The sequence below is a fragment of the Callorhinchus milii genome, unplaced genomic scaffold, assembly GCF_018977255.1.
Source record: "Callorhinchus milii isolate IMCB2004 unplaced genomic scaffold, IMCB_Cmil_1.0 Scaffold6, whole genome shotgun sequence".
NCBI classification, from domain to species: Eukaryota; Metazoa; Chordata; class Chondrichthyes; order Chimaeriformes; family Callorhinchidae; genus Callorhinchus; species Callorhinchus milii.
Genome location: NW_024704747.1, coordinates 20,296,928 through 20,316,690, shown reverse-complemented (window position 1 = coordinate 20,316,690; position 19,763 = coordinate 20,296,928). Strand labels below are relative to the sequence as shown.

At 39.7% G+C, this 19,763-nt stretch overlaps 1 protein-coding gene across 1 annotated transcript in view; it reads right to left on the bottom strand.

Moving 5' to 3' along the window:
* LOC103182940 overlaps positions 1-18,585 on the bottom strand; it is an 81,006-nt gene extending 62,421 nt beyond the window's left edge. The window contains exons 1-5 of the mRNA XM_042336431.1: positions 18,458-18,585; positions 16,103-16,124; positions 13,866-13,937; positions 10,513-10,643; positions 7,048-7,150 (exon numbers count right to left, since the gene is read on the bottom strand). Of these exons, the coding sequence (XP_042192365.1) occupies positions 7,048-7,150; positions 10,513-10,643; positions 13,866-13,937; positions 16,103-16,124; positions 18,458-18,516 (387 nt within the window). The 5' untranslated portion in view covers positions 18,517-18,585. The remainder of the gene's footprint in view (positions 1-7,047; positions 7,151-10,512; positions 10,644-13,865; positions 13,938-16,102; positions 16,125-18,457) is intronic.
* Positions 18,586-19,763: the final 1,178 nt, after the last annotated feature.

Sequence of the window (19,763 nt, the reverse complement as noted above, 5' to 3'; positions counted from 1 at the left end):
TAATAAATTTTTCTTCCTATTTCAATTTTAGTCTAATCTTTAAGCAATTATGACAGACGTTGCTATGGGCCAAATGGTTTTAGTCTGTTTAATCCATTTAGTCTCTTCACCCTCTTCTTCATTATTGCTTGATTAGTTTCCATTTATTCAGATTACCTTGTATAACACTACCAGATTGTTTTGGGATGTTCTCTTCAGCAGACACATAAATATAGCAACAGAATCACTATAAATCATTCTACAGCAAATATTGTTCTCACAAAAAAATCATATGATCTTGTTCATTAACTTGTTAGTAATTTGCATGAAATAGGAATTTTATAGGTAGTTAATAGAAAATCATTTGACTATTGAAACGGTTCTCTGTAAATATTAGGTCTATTTGTTTCGCTTACGCAATTTTTCTTCACGCAATTATTTCTCATGCAATTCTCCCTATCTTCTGTGTACACTGAAATGACCTCATATTCAGAATCTGCGCAGAATTCCAAAATTAGATAATTCTTCCCATTCTAACCCACGTTACAACATTCACAATTATTGTGAATATTCCCAATTCTGCAAAAAAGGATTTTATTAGGCAACACTCAAATTTACAGCAACAGTAAATAGATTTGTTATGGTGCCAGTACAAGATATAACTTGTATTGGCACCATAACAAATCTATAAAGAACTACAGTTAAAAAAAATCAGGAATGGGGGTACTCTGTACTTCCCCATATAGACAAGGAGTTTCACTCGTGAAAAGTATGAAAGCTTGGAATGAAAACATATCATTCAAACCATAGTCCACTTTTTCTACAGATAATGCACAATCTCCCCTTCTATGCTCCACGTTAGCTTCCTAAAGGAAAATTCTACATAACTTCTCTGACACTGAAAAATTATCAGGAAAAACAATGATGTATCAGATCTCGCTGGATATTTTCTAAAGATGATATTTGCTTGTTCCCAACATTACAAGAATCACTGCATCCCATGGATCATCTGATGATCAATTCCATTCTTAACAAGGAATTTTCCAATTCTACTTTTGAAGGAGTTAATTGGCATCATCTGGTTTTGCTATGATGTTCCATAATATCAAATACCCTATGAGGAAAAATAATATTTTCCTATAACCTCCAGTCTCCCTAGGGGCCTGTTCATTTTGTACTTGTATTCTCTAGATTATTTTAAAATACAGCTGGTGAAAATGTGCGGTAGATCAAATGGCTTTGTGCTTGACACACAAGCAGAAGGTCATGGGTTTTGGGTCCCACAGCTGTCCGTCATTCAAATGCTCTTGCCTCAGTTGAGTGAGTTCAAAACCAAGCTAGTTAGATGCAGAGCATGGAACTGAGGAGCTGTACCTCAGGAGAGGATGGACAGAAACCTTCGAACTTGCACAATTATTTCATCAGATTGCATTTGGGGATATCTGTGTCCTAACTCATCCGACTTGCATTGGCCTGATGAATTAATATGCATTCATATAAATCTGACTTTTTAAAAAAATATATATATAAATCAGTTGACTAGATGCATTCCTAGAACAAATACTGTCTTCCACTTGGTTTACTTCCAGCATAGTATGCTCAGTGACACAAAACATATTACCTCATATGGGATGCATCAGATCAGGCTCATCAGAATTGGCAGCAAATAAACAATTCCACATCTACTCCTTTTCTTTTGTGCTATATAAGTTACAGCATGAGAAAGCAAACATTATTTCATCCTGTACTTCAACCAAACAAGCCTCTAAATTAAAATAAAACTAAATTAAAAAAAACAGAATACAGACCAAAAAACAAACTTTGGCAGCCAATATTAAGAATATGCAAAATTAGATCACTTTGAATCTGTTTGCAAGGTTATTCTGTTTTTGATTCATGGTTGCCAAGATAAAACAGAATATTTCATGCACAATAAAATCTCTGATGGACTCTAGCACAAAGCCATAGAACTAAAATTATTAAAACCAATTCCAATTTAAATTCTTATGTCAGTTCTCAAACTGATTATAAAGATTTCTGAATGCATGCAGTCATCAACTGTATTACTCCTGAAAACAAAACGCTAGGACTTCTTATTTTTAATTGTAGTGTTCGTTAAATTGAGATTCTATGTTGAAGAAAGTAATATTTTCCACATGTAGTCAAGTGACCATAAATTTCTAGATCATGGATGCCAATATAGTGTATAGAAACCATTACTTACTTATTTTCTGTGTAATACTCCTACTAATCTACTTTTGTCTTCCCTTCCTTGTACCAATTAATCATATGGCTGTGAGAGAGGCCAGATAGGTTAGCACTCTTCCTTGTTGGAGCATAGAAATGTTCAGATGATAGGTGTTTAAGATAATGAAAGGGTTTGAGATTATTAATTGTGAAAAATTCTGCCCGCCAGTACGGGATATAAGGACAGATCAGGCTCATCACATAAAATATAAATCATTAATTTAAATAATTTAGAAGGAAATGTTGTGGGTGAAACCCTACCTAAAAGGAAAGTAAGAATGGGAAGAAAACATTAATTTTAAATACAAAATACTTGAATTGCTCAAGAAATGTGCATGTTTGTGTTGTGTGTTAAAATAAAACTAATAGTTAATTAGCAACTATTTCTTAAACACTGGAGTGAACCAGGCTACAGTCATGTGTAATACCTGAGTTGTAAGTAAAGAAAAAACCGTACAGGAACCCACAGATAGACTACATGACTAACTGATCAATTGCTGACTAATTCACAGCCTGCAGCTCATTTGATTCCTGCTTTGTTATAATTCATCATATCCACGGCCTTGTCATTACTGCACTAGCAAGGTGATGATAATGAAAAGGTCTGAACACTCCTTTGTTTGAAAACAAATGAAGTTCATTAGATAAAAGATACTAGTATAACAGAAAAATGAAGTGTCCGTTACTTTCACTGCTCAAGAAAATAACAGAACATCGGCACAACATAGATTCACTGAAAAAATATCAACTTCTCAGTGTTTAAGTGCATACCTGTGAGGAATGTAATTACAGATTTTTTACAATGGATTATTGATCACGAAAAATCCTTAATCGATCAGGTTGATATTGTAAATGTTTTACCCTTTTAAACTTGTGTGAACCTTGTCTCATTTCTCTTTCTGGCATTTATTGAATCCAACTAAGCAATTTGTGTTAACATCACTGATAGCTTTGTGGTAAAGTTGCATATTGCAAAAAAAACTTTTGAGATATAATAGCTGATACATTCAATAAAAATTACATTAAGAATATGACAAAGAATAATGTGAAAAGCCAAGGCAAACTATAATAATAATAATCTTTGCATTTGATATGGCGCTTTTCACATTTTCTAGATGTCTCAAAGCACTTCACGGAATATATTGTAAAGTGAATTTACTGTATATTTGTGGGCGAAACACAGCAGCCAATTGTGCACAGCAGTGTCCACAAACAGTTGTGGATTGAAGTGACCAACTACAAAATGCATGTATAAGAAGTCGAGATTTCCAATGACTTATTGAAACTTACCTGCAACACATTTGTAAAAATAAAAAGTTGAGGACAAGGTTCAAATCCTTTAGGTTTGATTTTATTCTTGACCTCCAGTCAAATCTAGAATTCTTCAGTTTATTTGAGCTGTGACATTCATCTTTCCTTTCATAGAAGCCAATAACAGGATATTGATTCAGACCTTGCCATACTATAATAAATACCTTTTGAAGGAACACACATATCAAACAGAAGTTGCTTTACACTCTACAGACAGCAGAAAATTGTCTCCTTTCATCCACAGACTTTAATGTACTATGTCAAATCTTGTTAAATCTTGCATTACTTGGTCACTGACAAGTTCTATGACCTCAATTTAAGAACAATCTCATGCTGAATTCTAATATGTTTCTTATTAAATTTTACAAGCATATTCAACCATTTTTATACTTGAGCTTGTTTTTTGATAGAACAGTAATAATGTGCAAGAATGCCAATAAAGTGATTATCATTGAAAAATAACGCTAAAGTTAATTCTGGAAAAAGAAATATGCAAACTATCATATTTTCATTCTATGCTCGCATCGTTTTGGCCTAAGTTCCTTGTCTGCTGAGTACGTGAGATACTTCAGTTTTCATCAATATCTCAGAGTTGAAGTGTGAAAAATAAGTCATTGTTCTTACTCATCCGTTGTATACAGAGATACAAGGCGCATGTTGAAAGGCGCATCTGTGGCATTTGGTGAGGTCATGTCAAGACATGGCTATGCAAATTCACCTACAGTCAAATATATCCTGCCATACCTAGTGTAAAGCAACACAAATGAATATGGGCCATGGTACCATATCACAATAAAAGGTCGAAAGAGTCAACTAACCTCAGGAGAGGAGAAAATATGTGGAGTCCTGTAGCTCAGTGGTTGAGCACTCGCCTTGCAAGCGAGACACCTGGGTTCAATTCCAGGCAGGACGAAAACTTGGGAAAGTTTCCTTACTCCACAAGCCTAATAATAATCCCTCCAAAAAACGAAACAATAATAAATTGGTCATTTTCAATTCATGACTATTTATGGTACATTGGCTGCCGCATTTCGCCCACAAATATACAGTCAAATCACTTTACAGCATATTCTCTGAAGCGCTTTGAGACGTCTAGAAGACGTGAAAAGCACTATATCAAATGCAAGGATTATTATTATTATTATATGTTATTATAAAAGTGAAGGAGAGAGAAAGCCACATTTTGATTGCACAAAATGTCCAAAGACAAGTTTAGCACATTGATGATACAAATCGCACAATATAAAACCATACGTTCCATCACATGCTAAACATTTTAACAAAACAATTGATTTGTTAGCAGTCAAAATTGTGTTGCGTAACTAGTATGACTTGATTAGAATGGTATATAACATGCGGATTACAGTTAGCATCAGTATGATGGGTGATTCACACCTGGTGTTATTAATCTTTACCTTAAAATGGTAACATTTTCGGCAAGACATGACATGAAGGAGGCAAAATTTCACTGGTTAATAAAGTTACCATCCTTGCTGGCGTGTGCTTACAATGGAAAATCAAGTTAAAAGTGCAAGGTTAATAACTTTACTGACCAAAGGAATTCTACCCAATGGTGAGACTGAAGACAACAACAATAACTTCATCAACACATGCATTAAAATAGCACCTTTCATGCAGGGTAACACCTTGGAGCGTCTCAGACCTGCAGTGATAGTTTCAATGTAAATTGGGACCAAAGTATCCTAAGAATAATTCACAATTATAAATTGACACATAAATTATAAATAAATTATTTCAAAGTATTTAGAGATGTTTCACTTGATTTATCCATTGACTTCAGGTTGATTCCATGGGTTCAAAATCAATGTGCATGCTCTTTTTTCTGGGAGTAATTTAAGAATCAAGCCCTGAATAAATCAATCATTTTATGCTACAAATAGCTTTACATAAGAAGGTATCAACTGTATATTACTCTATGCCTCTTAATCTGAATTAAAAGGTCTAAATCAGGATAATGGACTAATTTCTGTAGAATTCCACTGAATTTTCATGTTGATTTTGAGGTCCAATCTATATTTATCAGCAATTCATAAACATAGTCTTTAGTATCTTATTGTAAATGTTTCCATCCATTATGTTTGTACCTATATCACGTTGAATAAAAAAAATTCCATTCATGATTGCGATACTTGTGAATTATTTAGAGCTGTTGAATTTAGCAAAACCTGAAGGCTAGAATACAGTTCCACTGCTCCAGCAGCCCACCAAACCATCAATCTTTAAGTGTGAGGCAAGAAATTGAATGTGAGCCGGATATCTATCCACAGAGAGCCTCAAAGGAAAGACCTCTTCTGCCTTCAAATAAAACTGAAATATCTGTGCTTCCCAACTTAAGTGACAGGATAGAAATCAGCAGACAAACACCTCTCAACCGCTGCAAAATTGACAGGTTCAACCAGATTTTGAATAGGAACTTCATTCAAATTTCCTGTATGGTGGATATAATCACTGAATTTTCATTCTCTTTTATTAGACAGTACCTTTACAGAAATACAAAGTACAAAGCCCATTACAAGTTATGCGATTCACTTTTGAAATAGGGCACAAAATATTACATTCATAGATTTTAGATTATATTTAACAGTGAAATACTGTCTAATTCACTTCTCAGTGTTCATTTTCCCCTACTGTTACTTTTTTTTAACCGAGAGAAGTCTAAATCAAAGTAATGTAACCGCTTGCAGTGGTTACCATCATACTGCTTATAATATGTCTAGTTGTATCTTATAAATCTTTGTGAGCAGAAGTTGGGACTTTTTATGTTTCATGTCAGATTACAAATAAAATAAGATTGACTAGCCGATTCTGTCATGAGGCCCATTTCTACGTGATCATATCCTACAATCTTCAAATGTATTCTGCTTAAATAACAGCGCACTGTGTACAGGTTAGCAGCGGAGGGGGGTGTTTGTACTGCATTTGTACCAGAGGAGGGAACTTGTAGTGGCCACAATCAATGACCATTGTCCTGAATAGTGAGGTGCCCGGTTTACTATAGACCATGAAAGAGACTGTGAAAATGTGCCCAAAATTGTGAGGTGGCTGGATTACTGAGGTGACCCCAAACCTGGTTTCTACTGTCCAGTACTTTAAATAGTTAAAATAGGATATGGTGTAATCTTCACAACTATTTTTTAAAAATACATAATTGAAGCAATGTCATTACTAATGTCATACATTGTTTCCTGGGGTCAATTTTCTTGTAGTTGTCAGACAATCAATGTTTGTGTAACATTCTCCAGTTTTTCAAGTAAGGTATGAACAGTTGAAAGAAACCAGCATTATTTCATCCAGGAAACAAAAGCTCAAATAACATCCACAATCATATCAATGCAACTCAGATGTAGCTTGACAATCTCTTTCGTGCCACAAAACATACTTAATTTAAACAAACACTTCAACTCCACTCTTATTATGAATTGTAACAGTATTACAGATATATTAGATAAGTCAAAATATTTCCTTTACACTCTAAATCACTTGACTTACTTTGAGAGCTCTCATTAAAGTGTGCTGGTCTATTTCCATCCCATACTGGTCCAAATGTTCATAGGCAGAAAAGGCAAGTCTCACATTACGGATCTCACTGAAGCTACACAGCATTTGGAAAGAAATTACAGTAAATATCATCTGCATTGATAGTTATGGTCTCTTATTTAGGTACTAAATAACTAAATAATTATCCCAAAACCCAAGGCCGTTTGATTTCAATGTGAGAATCATTATTCTTGAGTCCCTTAAGGGAGCTTCCCAACAATTACATGTTTTTAAGCTTATTAATGATAGAGTCAAGAAAATGTTTACAATTTCTATAGACATGTAGAAATCAATTAAAACACACATTCTAATCTAAATCATTGATTTACTAATGTTGCAAATATTTAGAGGCAGAATTTCAAAGCATGTAATGATGTGCATTTCTAGAGTATTTTGTCCTTGCATTCTTGTAGTTGCAGCATTAATAAATTGAAGAGACTCCACTAAACGGTGCTCACTATCTGTGTTTAACATGATCTGTGTTAAATATTGTAAAAGCCCACAATACATAGTGCATGTTACTGCTCAGGTTCTACAATCTTCACAAGGGCAGAAACAGATGCTGAATGCTGAAACAGATGCTAGCAAATGGGGGTAGTGCGAGTGAATGGGTGACTGGGGTCAGACCCATTCTCTTCAATTATGAGGTGGATGATTTTCTTCATTACCAATAGAAATGTTTGGAATTTTATTTATAGTTTGGGCATTTTATTTATTGTTTGGGCATTTTCCCCCACATGTTTGATACTCACTTGGTTGCTTTCAGCTAATAAAAATATCTCCACTAGATTAGGAAGCTCATAATCTAATACAGTGGCAGCCAACCTATAGCCCATAGGCCGGAATTTACCCGCGGGGCTGTCAAGAAATGGCCTACCAAACATTCGCAGTAGTCTAGGTGAGTCTGTTTTAAATCAATGTTTTGTTTCCATCTTTTTCTTGATTGAATATTTCTTGATTTATGACAAAAATCAAGAAATATTCAATCAAGAAAATGTATGTTGTTGTCTGACCAAAAGATTTGGCCACCACTGCTCTAACACGTGACTTACAGCTTGCTGGGTTTGTCCATGACATTTTGATTCCACTACTGCTAGCAAAATGAAGCCTGTTTTTTTTATCAAAGCTCTAATGGTTCACCTAGTGTTAAGATGCTGTATTTGCATGATTGCATCTAGTTTTCCATTGGATGACTTAATTCACTCACTGCTTGCGATAAATTAAAACACACTACAAAGAATAATGTTAATCGCTGAGCAGTAAAGGCAGTTTATTATCCTACAGTTAGTACCCAGATAGTCCTAATGGTCTCAAACAGGATGATACCACCTCCAATGTTTTATTACTTGCATGAGGAGATAAAAGAGGATTTGAATATTCTGCTCCAATGAACTATGAACAGTTAGCATCAGTAAAAGTAATTAGGATTCTCACCTAGTATCCTACTAGCTCTTCTACACATTTAATTTGGCCAGTGATTCTGTCGGCCGTGTTTAATTTATCAAGTCACTTGTGTGACCTACCGAAAACAACTAAAAATCAAACAGGAGTTCTGGTGATTTACACCATTCTTCATGTCCTTGATGCTATGGGCTGCAGCACATGTCCTTCCTTACAGTGAACAGCAATCTACCTTAATAGAATAAGGTTCAATTCAAATTTAGCAATTTAGAAAACAGTAGGTGTAGATCAGACAGAAATGACTTGACTTGATAGACACCCCCACCACTCCCCGCGACCATTGCCACATGTTTTAGAGGAGTCATGAAGGGAGAACCCACTATCAAAGGAAAACATAAGTCACACATGATGTCCTGAAGTGTTGACAGGGTTGCACCCGAGCTGGGGGTTGGAATCAAGAGGGGCGGGGGCCAAGGGGGATTGAGGTGGGAGGATCACTGAAGGCGTGATCAAGGAGGAAGGTCTTGAGATGGTCCTGAAAGAGGAAAGGGAGGGGGAAAGGCAAAGGGATTCTGGGATGGAGTTTCAGAGGATGCGGGCAGAGAGACTGAAGGCCCAACCACCGATGGTAGGGCAGGCAGGCCAGGAGACATGGAGCAGGCCAGTGCTTGGCGAGCGGAGAGAGGAGGAAAGTTAGTAAGGTGTTAGTATGTCACAGAGATAGGGAGGAGCAAGACCACGGAGGACTTGGAATACGAGGAAGAGTATCTTAAACTCAATCTTCTGGGTGATGGGGTGTCAGGGAAGCCAGGCGAGGACAGAGGTGATGGGAGCTTGGTGCGGGAGAGGTCACGAGTTGCAAAGTTCTGAATAATCTGCAGCCTGTGGAAGAAAACTTGGGATGGTAATTTGTAAGGTTGGTTTGAGGAGGAGAGTGATGACAGCAGTTTTAAGGGAGGAACTGAACCTGAGGAGAGTGACTGGTTGACTGAGTTGGCCAGCAGCAGGGAGAGGACGGGGAGTTGGTTGACCAGCAACTGGGTGGGGAGGGTATCAAGGTGGGTTCATCTGGGAGATGGTGGTTGAGAGGGAGTAGGGGGAGTAATCGGGGCAAAGGAGTATAGGGAGAGGGGTGTGGTAATAATAATAATCCTTGCATTTGATATAGCACCTTATCACGTCTTCTAGACATCTCAAAGTGCTTCACAGGATATACTGTAAAGTGGAAGTGGATTAACTTTATATTTTGTAGATTAATGCGGCAGCCAGTTTTGTGCACAGCAATATCCCGCAAATAGCCATGGAGTGAGTGACCAATTTTATTTGGAGGACTTGTTGGCCAGGACACTGGGAGAAACTGCCTTCTCTTTCCCAATAGTGCCATAGGATCTTTAACGTCCACCTGAGCAGGCAGATGAGACCTTGGTTTCAAGTCTCATCCAAAGGTCGGACGAAGCATATGAAAAAAAAAACCTCTGAAGGACAGATATTTTCTAGGTACCTATCCGCTCTGAAATTGGATGAGAATGGACACTAACAAATTATAACAAGAGATAGTGAATTGAATGAAATATCATACATAATGATATATGAATATTTTAATTGTTGAGGAACAAAATTAAGACTATTTTTATTCTAATTTTGAGAAATTAATCTTGTCAAATGATTTCTGATGAAAACATAACAGTACTGTGAGAACAAAGGTAACAACTAAGGGCTAAACTGGTTTCTTTTAGCAGCTGATTTGAGTACAAATTTTTGAAGTACTGAACAGTGCATTAATATTAGCATGGCAGTGTGGTTGAATATGTTATGCAGGAATTCTAGAATATTTATTTTTGGGTTAAATAGCTTACAACTACAATTATAACTAAAGTTAGTTATACTGATTCTGATTTAGTTTTGCATGGTCAGAGTAGAAACTGAAGCTGAAAATTCCACATGTATATCTTAACTATATACCTTTTATAACACTGACACAGTTGCTCATAATGTATCAAGAGTTTACTGAATTACCTGAGAATCCTGCAGTCTAGAAGCTCAAGGCACTTCTTGATAACAAGAATATTATACTGGTTACTTTTCATCAGGCAGGTTAAGTTCATGGCTGCATTAAAACAGCCCTGTTGCAGAAGTTTGTATAATTCCTACAAAAACACAGACACTAACTTAAAGTACCTTGGCAGCATTTTCTGGCTGCGAATTGCTCAAATATGAATCTTTCTCAGAAGTTAGCTGGTATTTAATTTAGTTAAAAGTATTACAGTGCTCACTCTGTGTTTAATTCACAAATATACAACAAGAACAACAAAATATATTTGTATAGCACCTTTCTCGTCGGGAGGACATCCCAAGGCGCTGGACTGTAAGGGATTTAAACCCGAGCAGGGGTTTGGGATTAGGAGAGGTGGAGGGTAGAGAGGGTAGGGGTAGGAGGGTGACCAAAGGCACGGTCGAATAGGAGGGTCTTCAGACATGCCTTGAAGGAGGCAAGGGATGGAGCAAGGTGAAGGGAACTGTAGGATGGAGTTCCAAAGATTAGGAGCAGAGAAGTTGAAAACCAACCGCCAAAGGTGGGGCAGGCCGGGCGGGGGACGTGGAGTAGGCCGAAGTCTGCTAAGTGGAGTTAGCAGACAAGTTGATATGGGGTTAGCAGATCACAGAGGTAGGAAGGAGCAAGGCCATGGAAGGCCTTGAAGGCGAGAACAAGGATTTTGAACTCTATCCTCTGGGGTATGGGGAGCCAGTGGAGCCGGGTGAAGGTAGAGGCGATAGGGCCTGGTGCAGGAGAGGACGCAAGTTGCAGAGTTCTGAATGATCTGCAGCTTGTGGCAGGAAGGGTTGGTAAGGCCAACAAGTAGGGAGTTAGCGTAATCGAGCCTAGATGTTACAAATACAATCAGATTAATACAACAGTACTTGAAACAAAATATCAAAATTCAACAACGTAACTATTAAATGGCAGTTTAATTCAAACCACTCATAGTTGAAATCGAATAATGAAATTTGAAGCGTGTCATTGAAAATAATATAAACCCTCTCCCGCACCAGGCTCTGTGACCCCCACCCTCGCCCAGCTCCACTGGCTCTCTTTACTCCAGAGGATAGAGTTGGCTAGATTCATCAAATATTTATGATTAACTTCCTATTCTCTACAGTAATAATAATAATCCTTGCATAGCGCCTTACCTCATCACTGAGATGTCTCAAAACGTTTCACAGAATATATCGTAAAGTGGACTGACTGTCTTTTGTGGGAAAAGCAATATTCTCCATAACAAACAATGTAGATCTGAATACTGATCATCACAGGACATATTTTTAAATATATATTTCTAAATATATATTATGCATTGAGTTTCCAAAGGAAAACCATTTTGCTAAATCTAGAAGATAGACAATTACCTGCAGAGAATGGCATTAAGAAGTTACTTTGCCATCTGTGCTCAATGATTTCACTAGAACCTTTGACACATTGGTACGTCACTGTAGCAAAAAAGGTATAAACAATATTTTATTTGTGGTAAATATTGCCTGAAAGAGATTAATCAGTGTATACAATAAGTAACATGTAAACAATCTTCACACATTCCACAAGATTAAGTTTCAAAGTTATCCCAGTTCCTGAATTTGTGTATTAAATCCAGGAATCAGCAATTCTAGGCAAGCCGAGGTGAGATGGAAACTAAAAATGAAGCAGAGGGATCCCTACTGAGTGCATATGCCAGTGAGCATCGAGTTTTCTTGTTCCTGAATTTAGAATGTAGATTAGCAGAATTTAAAGGAATCTGGAGAAATTTAAGTTAGTGATCCGAGGATAAGTAGATGTATTTTAACTTGAATATTTGTCCTTCAGAAAAGATGTTAAACCAAGATCCCACCCTGTTCAGGTGGATGTTAAAGATCCTATGGCACTATTCGAAAAAGAGAAGGGAGTTTCTTCTGTATCCTGGCCAGCAATCCCCCAAATAAAATTGGTCACTCAATCACTCCATGACTGTTTGTGAAACATGCTGTGTGCAAATTGGCTGCCACATTTGCCCACAAAATACAGTCAATCCACTTTACAGTATATCCTGTGAAACACTTTGAGACTTCTCGACAATGTGATAAGATGCTATATCAAATGTAGGTATTATTATTATCTATAAATGAATAAGAAATGCACATGAGTACATGAAACACAGAACATGTATATACACAGCAGAGGGCAGGCAGTCCATTGACAAAGATGGGCAGCTTCAAATAAGTTTATCAGCTATTCTCATCAACATGAGGCTGCTGTCAAGCAGTTGTGTTCATCTCAAGAGGACTTGATTACAGGACAAAATGGGTATTTTATTCTTCATTGTTATGTCAAGTTTTAGAATAGTGGGTTTCATTTTGAGGAGTATATTCTGTGAAGTGCTTTGAAATGTCTCAAAAGACACTATAAGGCACTATATCAAATGCAAGGATTATTATTATTGGAGCTTGCATTTGGAGAGCTCAGAAATGAGGGAAAAAAACTGATTAGGACACTTGAAAAAAATTACAAGATTTCACTAATTGGTTCTCACTAAAGAAAAACGTAGGAGGGATACAACTTAGGTGTTTAAAATAATTAACTGTAAATGCAAGGTTATTTAACTTTAAAATATAATCACAGGGCTAGAGGACATGAGTAAAAAATTGACAAGCTTCACATAAGCATAGAATTTCTAGACTGTAGTAGTTTATGGAATATAAGCCTGTCAAATGTAATTACTGTTATGTCAATTAAACACTTTAAAAGACAGTTTAATTAATACTGTACTTGGATTCAATATTGTAGGGATGAGTAAAGATTACAGGAGGTAAAATATTGTATTAAATTGTGTTAATCTACTCCTGTTGGGACCACAGAAACATTATCTGTGGACTAGCCAGATTTGAATAACAATCAGAATTACTTGGAAATATTATCTGTGGTTACCTAGCTCTGAGAGGAGATTAAAATAATCAGAAGATGCCATGTTGGTACAATTTATATATGGCTCATTGGAGGGGCAGACACAATGATCTGAATATCTTTCATTCATTCCACACTTCAAGAAGAGATGGAGAAGTTTTCTGATTTTAGATCTCATTGTAGGTACATAGATAAGTGAAGTCCTATTCTTAGGTCTCAGACCACATACCACCATTATAATCCAAGTGTGCTTCCTAGACTACTGTCTAGTAACATGCAGGAAAAATGGAGAATGGTCATTGGAGTGAGATATTAAATAACTGTCAGGAAAGAGAGTTACATTTGAAGGTAAGGGAAAGAAAATTTGATTTCCTTAAATTTAAACTTGAAAAGAATTAAAGTCACTTAGTTTCCAATTATAATATTTTTATAATATTACCTCCGTGTTTATTCCAGATGTCAGACGCACAACATCAGCTGGAATACAACCAACAAAAAGGTTTCTAGGAAACTAAACAAAAGTATATTTTTAATTATAGTAAAGAAGCAATTGGAAAAAAAATGATAATAACAATGAATATCTTATTTGAAATTACATTTTGCTAGCCACATGCTTATCCACTACATGCTAACCGTAACTAACCCTCACCCTTACAACTTTGCACTTGTATTATTTTTTAGAATTTGTCTGCTAAAATCCTCCAGTACCCACTTCAGATCCGCAGATGTTCTATCAGCTTGTCTGACAGACATCAAGGCCTGGATATAAACTTCCTGCAACTGAATATGGACAAGACGAAAGCCATTCTCTTTGGCTCCCGTCAATGTCTTCATTCCTGCGGATCTAAACTCCTCAACCTCCCTGGGCTCTCCCTCAGACTCACCGAACCAATGCGCCACCTAGGCATCCGGTTCAAACCCAATTCCCCTCCCTCCCCCACATCCGGGCCCTGACCAGGACAGCCCTCTTCCACCTCCACTACATTGCTCGCCTCCGACCGTATCCTACCCCAAATGCAGCCAAAACCCTTGTGCATGCGTTTGTCACCTCCCGCTTGGATTACTCCAACGCACTTCTCGCCGGTCTTCCCAGTTCCACCATTCACAAGATTCAGCTCATTCAAAACTCTGTTGTCCACATACTGACCTGGACCAACTCCGTACCCATATCTCACCAGTTCTGGTTAGGCTCCACTGTCTCCCCATCCCCAAAAGGATCAACTTCAAGATCCTCACTCTCGTGTTCAAATCCCTTCACTCCCTAGCATTTCCCTACCTCTCCGACCTCCTCACTCCCCAATCCACCACCCGGTGCCTCCGCTGGACTGGCCCGGCCTCCTGCTCATCCCTCGCACACTCCACCCCGCCATTGGAGGTCATGCTTTCAGCCACTATGCACCAAACTCTGGAACACTCTCCTTCATTCCCTCCGCCTTGCCCCCTCTCTCCCCTCTTTCAAGTCCCGTCTGAAAACTTTCCTGTTCAACCGTGCTTACGGTCACCTGCCCTCGGCTCAGAGTCAGGCTCCGCCACTGTTAAGCGTTCTGAGACACTACCCTGCATGGAGGGTGCTATATACGTGCAAGTTGTTGTTGTTGTTCATTTAAAATAAGTTAATGAAGTCCAATTCCTATGAATGTTAACCAATGTATCCTTGAATACTGCTTAAATATTGCAAAGCATTTTTCATTCTGTATCACTCTGCTTCTCCCCAGACCAATTGAGTCAGTCTGTTTCATCTGTTTTGAAAGACACTCGCAGATAAAGTGAGAATTAGTATATTTTTATATATTAAACATCTCAACTTTAAAGTCCCTGTATTTTCATTGAACCTTATTTTAATGTCCATCTCACACTTACGGAATTTTTTTTAATATTCATTTTAACAGTGCTTTAACCCTGCAATAAAATTACTGATTCAAATCTGAATGTATATAATGTATGATTGCATTCTCCTAATATTGTGTATATTAGCGCCTTGGGACATCCAACAGGAACCTGGCTGATTTTTCCTATAACCAGTTCAGAGACATAAAGACCAACTGCAGTGTCCTGGCATCAACCCAGCAAGCCAAACACCAGTGGATAGGGTGTAGAATCATAAGAATCATAGAATTATACAGCCAGAGAAGGAGGTCATTCGGTCCATCGTGTCTGTGCCGGCTCTTTTAAAAGAGCTATCCAATTCAATCCAACTCCCCGCTCTCTCCCCATAGTCCTGCAAACTTGTCCTCCTCAAATAATTATCTACTTCTCTCTTAAAAGCTTGTTATCAAATCAGCTTCTACTACCCTTTCAGTCTATGCATTCCAGATCCGAACAACTCACTGTGTAAAAAAAATTCTCCTCACCTCCCCTCTATTTCTTTTAACAACCATTTTAAATTGGTGCCCTTGGGTTACCGATCCATCTGCCAGTGGAAATAGTTTCTCCTTGTCCACCCTATCGAATCCCCTCATAATTTTAAAACTTCTATTAAGTCTCTGCTTAACCTTTTCTGCTCCAAGGGGAATAATCCTAGCTGAACAGTACAATGAAACATAACAGCTCTTTTTTACCGGTTTGCAAATTTAACTGTTTGTAAAATCAGTGCTATACTCATTAGGTTACTTCGCCTCAAGAAAAAACATTTTAACTGAAGCTGTGAATTACAAAGTTATGAAAATGTATACTCACGCCAAGTGCTGATGCTAAAAATCTGAAATTAAACAGATAAAATTAATTGTATAGAATGTTTTTGATTAAAGCAATTGTATCTACTAACCAAATTTTATCTCATGAAAGAAAAATATGAGCTAATAAAAAATTTGAAGCACATCAGTAACTTAAATAAAACACAGTATGTGTGGTCTGATAAGATGATGATTTTAGACAGGCCAGTGATCCATCATACTTTAATTTGGTATTTAGATTTACCCATGAAAACAAAAGAGAATGTGTATGAAAAAAAATGTGCACAAAGGCAACAGGATAAGAATCAATAAAAATTAATGAAAGAGAAAAAGAAAGTTAATGACAAAAAAAACAAATAAAAGTGAATGAAGTAAAACGGAGACTAATTATGTTAAACGTGAAACTGTCAAGGTTGGAGGTTAAAAGGAGTAAATTTAAGAAATCCTTTGTAGTACTTTCAGTCCAAAGTAAACTTCCCTGATGAAATATATAATTTCAATCACATTTCTTAACTTTAGGAAACTCGGTTCAGTTCTAAAGAGATTTACTGTTTTTCAAATATCCACTTAAAGCAAATCTAAAGGGATTTGCAAGGAAAAACCTAACGGGATGTATTTTAGAGACAGATCAGGTGCTCCCCAAACGCAGTTACATTTAAGTGCATAAAAGAGTCAGCTTGATTCAAGTGGTAGCATTCGCACATCTGAGTCAGAACGTTATGAGTTCGAGTCAAAAGGTTCAAGCCCCGTATATGGACTTTGAGCTCATAGGCATTCTAGTATAATGATGGGGGAACATAGCATTGTCAAAGGTGCCATTCTTCAGATGAGACGTTAAACCACCATTCTTCGGATGAGACATTGGACCAAGGTCTGCCTGTTCTGGTGGATGAGAGCCAGATAACACTGATGAATTGCATACACTAAAAACTCACTACTACCAGACCCATTCCCCAGTAGATAGCTCTGAGAATATGTTATGAGCCATGTGTGAACAATGCGAACATCCAGGTATACAGGTGCCCTTAATTATGTAATCAACATAATCAACGATTGAAAATGAAAAATAAAGGCACCTGTAATTCCCCTTATTAATCTGTATCTACAAATAGATTACACATGGTATATCCAATGGACTCCAATAAGCCCCAGGAAATCTGAGAAGTGTGTGTGTGTGTGAGAGTGTATGAATGCTTTATAAGACCTCAGCTCATCTCTCCTGAGTCAGAAGACTGTGGATCCACCCTGGGTCTGTGAGCTCATGGTCTAGACCAGGGATGATCCACTTGCAGCCTATGGGCTGCATGCGAGCTGCTTTACGCTTGCGGAAAATAGTCACAGGTCGGCCATCCCTGGTGTAGACTAATACTCCATTGCAGCGTGGTGGAGCTCTGCATTGTCAGAGATGCCTTCCTTCGGATGAGACGTTAAACTGATGTTCTGTTCAGATGAATGCTGAGGATTCCACGGCACTATTCAAAAGGAGAAGGAAGTTTCTCCTGGTGTCGGTTTATTCGTGGAACATTATTGTGTGGAACAACCTAATAAAGCACTGTATCAAATGCCAGCATTATTTTTTNACATGAAGGTGTGGAGAAGTTAGCAACAACTATTTTCTGCAGTCAACGATGTATGTTGTCTGAACTCAGGACAGTCACTGTCACTCCTCCCTGCCTGTCACTGTCACTCCCCTCCCCTGCCTGTCAGTCACTCCTCCCCTGCCTGTCAGTCACTCCTCCCCTGCCTGTAACTGTCACTCCTCCCTGCCTGTCACTGTCACTCCCCTCCCCTGCCTGTCAGTCACTCCTCCCCTGCCTGTCAGTCACTCCTCCCCTACCTGTCACTGTCACTCCTCGCTGCCTGTCACTGTCACTCCTCCCCTGCCTGTCAGTCACTCCTCCCCTGCCTGTAACTGTCACTCCTCCCTGCCTGTAACTGTCACTCCTCCCTGCCTGTAACTGTCACTCCTCCCCTGCCTGTCACTGTCACTCCTCCCTGCCTTTCACTGTCACTCCTCCCTGCCTGTCACTGTCACTCCTCCCTGCCTGTAACTGTCACTCCTCCCCTGCCTGTCACTGTCACTCCTCCCTGCCTTTCACTGTCACTCCTCCCTGCCTGTCACTGTCACTCCTCCCTGCCTGTCACTGTCACTCCTCCCCTGCCTGTCACTGTCACTCCTCCCCTCCCTGTCACTGTCACTCCCCTCCCCTGCCTGCAACTGTCACTCCTCCCCTGCCTGTCACTGTCACTCCTCCCCTGCCTGTCACTGTCACTCCTCCCCTCCCTGTCACCGTCACTCCGCACCTATGTGGTGTGTGTGTGTGTGTGTGTGGGGCGGGGGAGGGGAGTCAGCTCTAACCTCAGTTCATCCCATGTCCAGGTGCCGCGGGACGGCCATTCGGCCGCGAGTCCGGTCATTGAGCCACTGCCAGAAAAGCCGTTACTCGCGCGTGTTCACCCCCCCCCTCCCCTCCCTCCGCCCACGTGTCCCCCCCCCACCCCCCCTCCCTCCGCCCACGTGTCCCCCGCCTCCCCCCCCACGTGTCCCCCGCCTCCCCGCCCACGTGCCCCCCCCCCACCCCCGCCCACGTGTCCCCCGCCTCCCCCGCCCACGTGTCCGCCCCCTCACCCCCGCCTCCCCCGCCCACGTGTCCCCCGCCCCCCACCCACGTGTCCCCCGCCTCCCCCGCCCACGTGTCACACCCTCGTGAGTGCTGCCCCGGGTCCTAGTGCGCACCGGCTACCGCGCACCCCCCCCCCCCCCCCCCCGGCAAAGACATCTGACAGTTCAGGGCGTTTTGATGAAACAGCCTCTCATTTAGTTTTGACCGTATGATCGCAGTTTGTTTGTGTTTATTGTGTTGACAGCGGCCATCACAACAGGTGCAGTTTGGGTCATTAACGTTTACGGACAATAAACTTTGCAGTTTGTTTCGTTAGAGGGGTTCGCAATAGTGAGTGTTCTGAGCGTAAACGCTACCCCGGAGCCAAAGGCCCTCTCGATGGACTCAAGTCGTCGTCGTCGTAGTCGTCCGTCGTCGTCATAATCCCTCATAAAACCAAAAACAATAATAAATTGGTCATTTTCAATCCACGACTGTTTGTGGGACATTGCTGTGCGCAATTGGCTGCCGCGTTCGCCCACAAATATACAGTCAATTCACTTTACAGTGTGTTCTGTGAAGCGCTTTGGGACGTCCTCCCGACGTGAAAAGCACTATATCAAATGCAAGGATTATTATTATTATTATTATCATTATTTTGTCTTCGGCCGTGCCTTCAGCTCCCCTCTCGACTCTCTACCCTCTCCTCGCTCCCTCCCTTCCCTCCCCTCACCCTGACCGTTTCCCCCCACGCCCCCCCCCCCACCTCCCCTGCTCGGGACCCGACCCGACTGTCCCAGCGCCTCGGGACGTCCTCCCGACGTGAAAGGGGCTCTATAAATGCAATCTTCTTCTTGTTGTTGTTGTTGACGGCTGTTTCTGGGATGTGGCTTTGTGCAAACTGGCGGCTGCGTTCGCTCACAAAGTCCCCCCTCCCCCCAAGCCCCCCCCGCCCTGCTTCCGCCAGCTCCACCCGGGCTTTCTTTGTCTGGGAGGATGGAGTTCTGCAGTGCTCGTATGACTCCACTAATGCAGTAACTTCCTCTGTTTGGTTAAATAGTA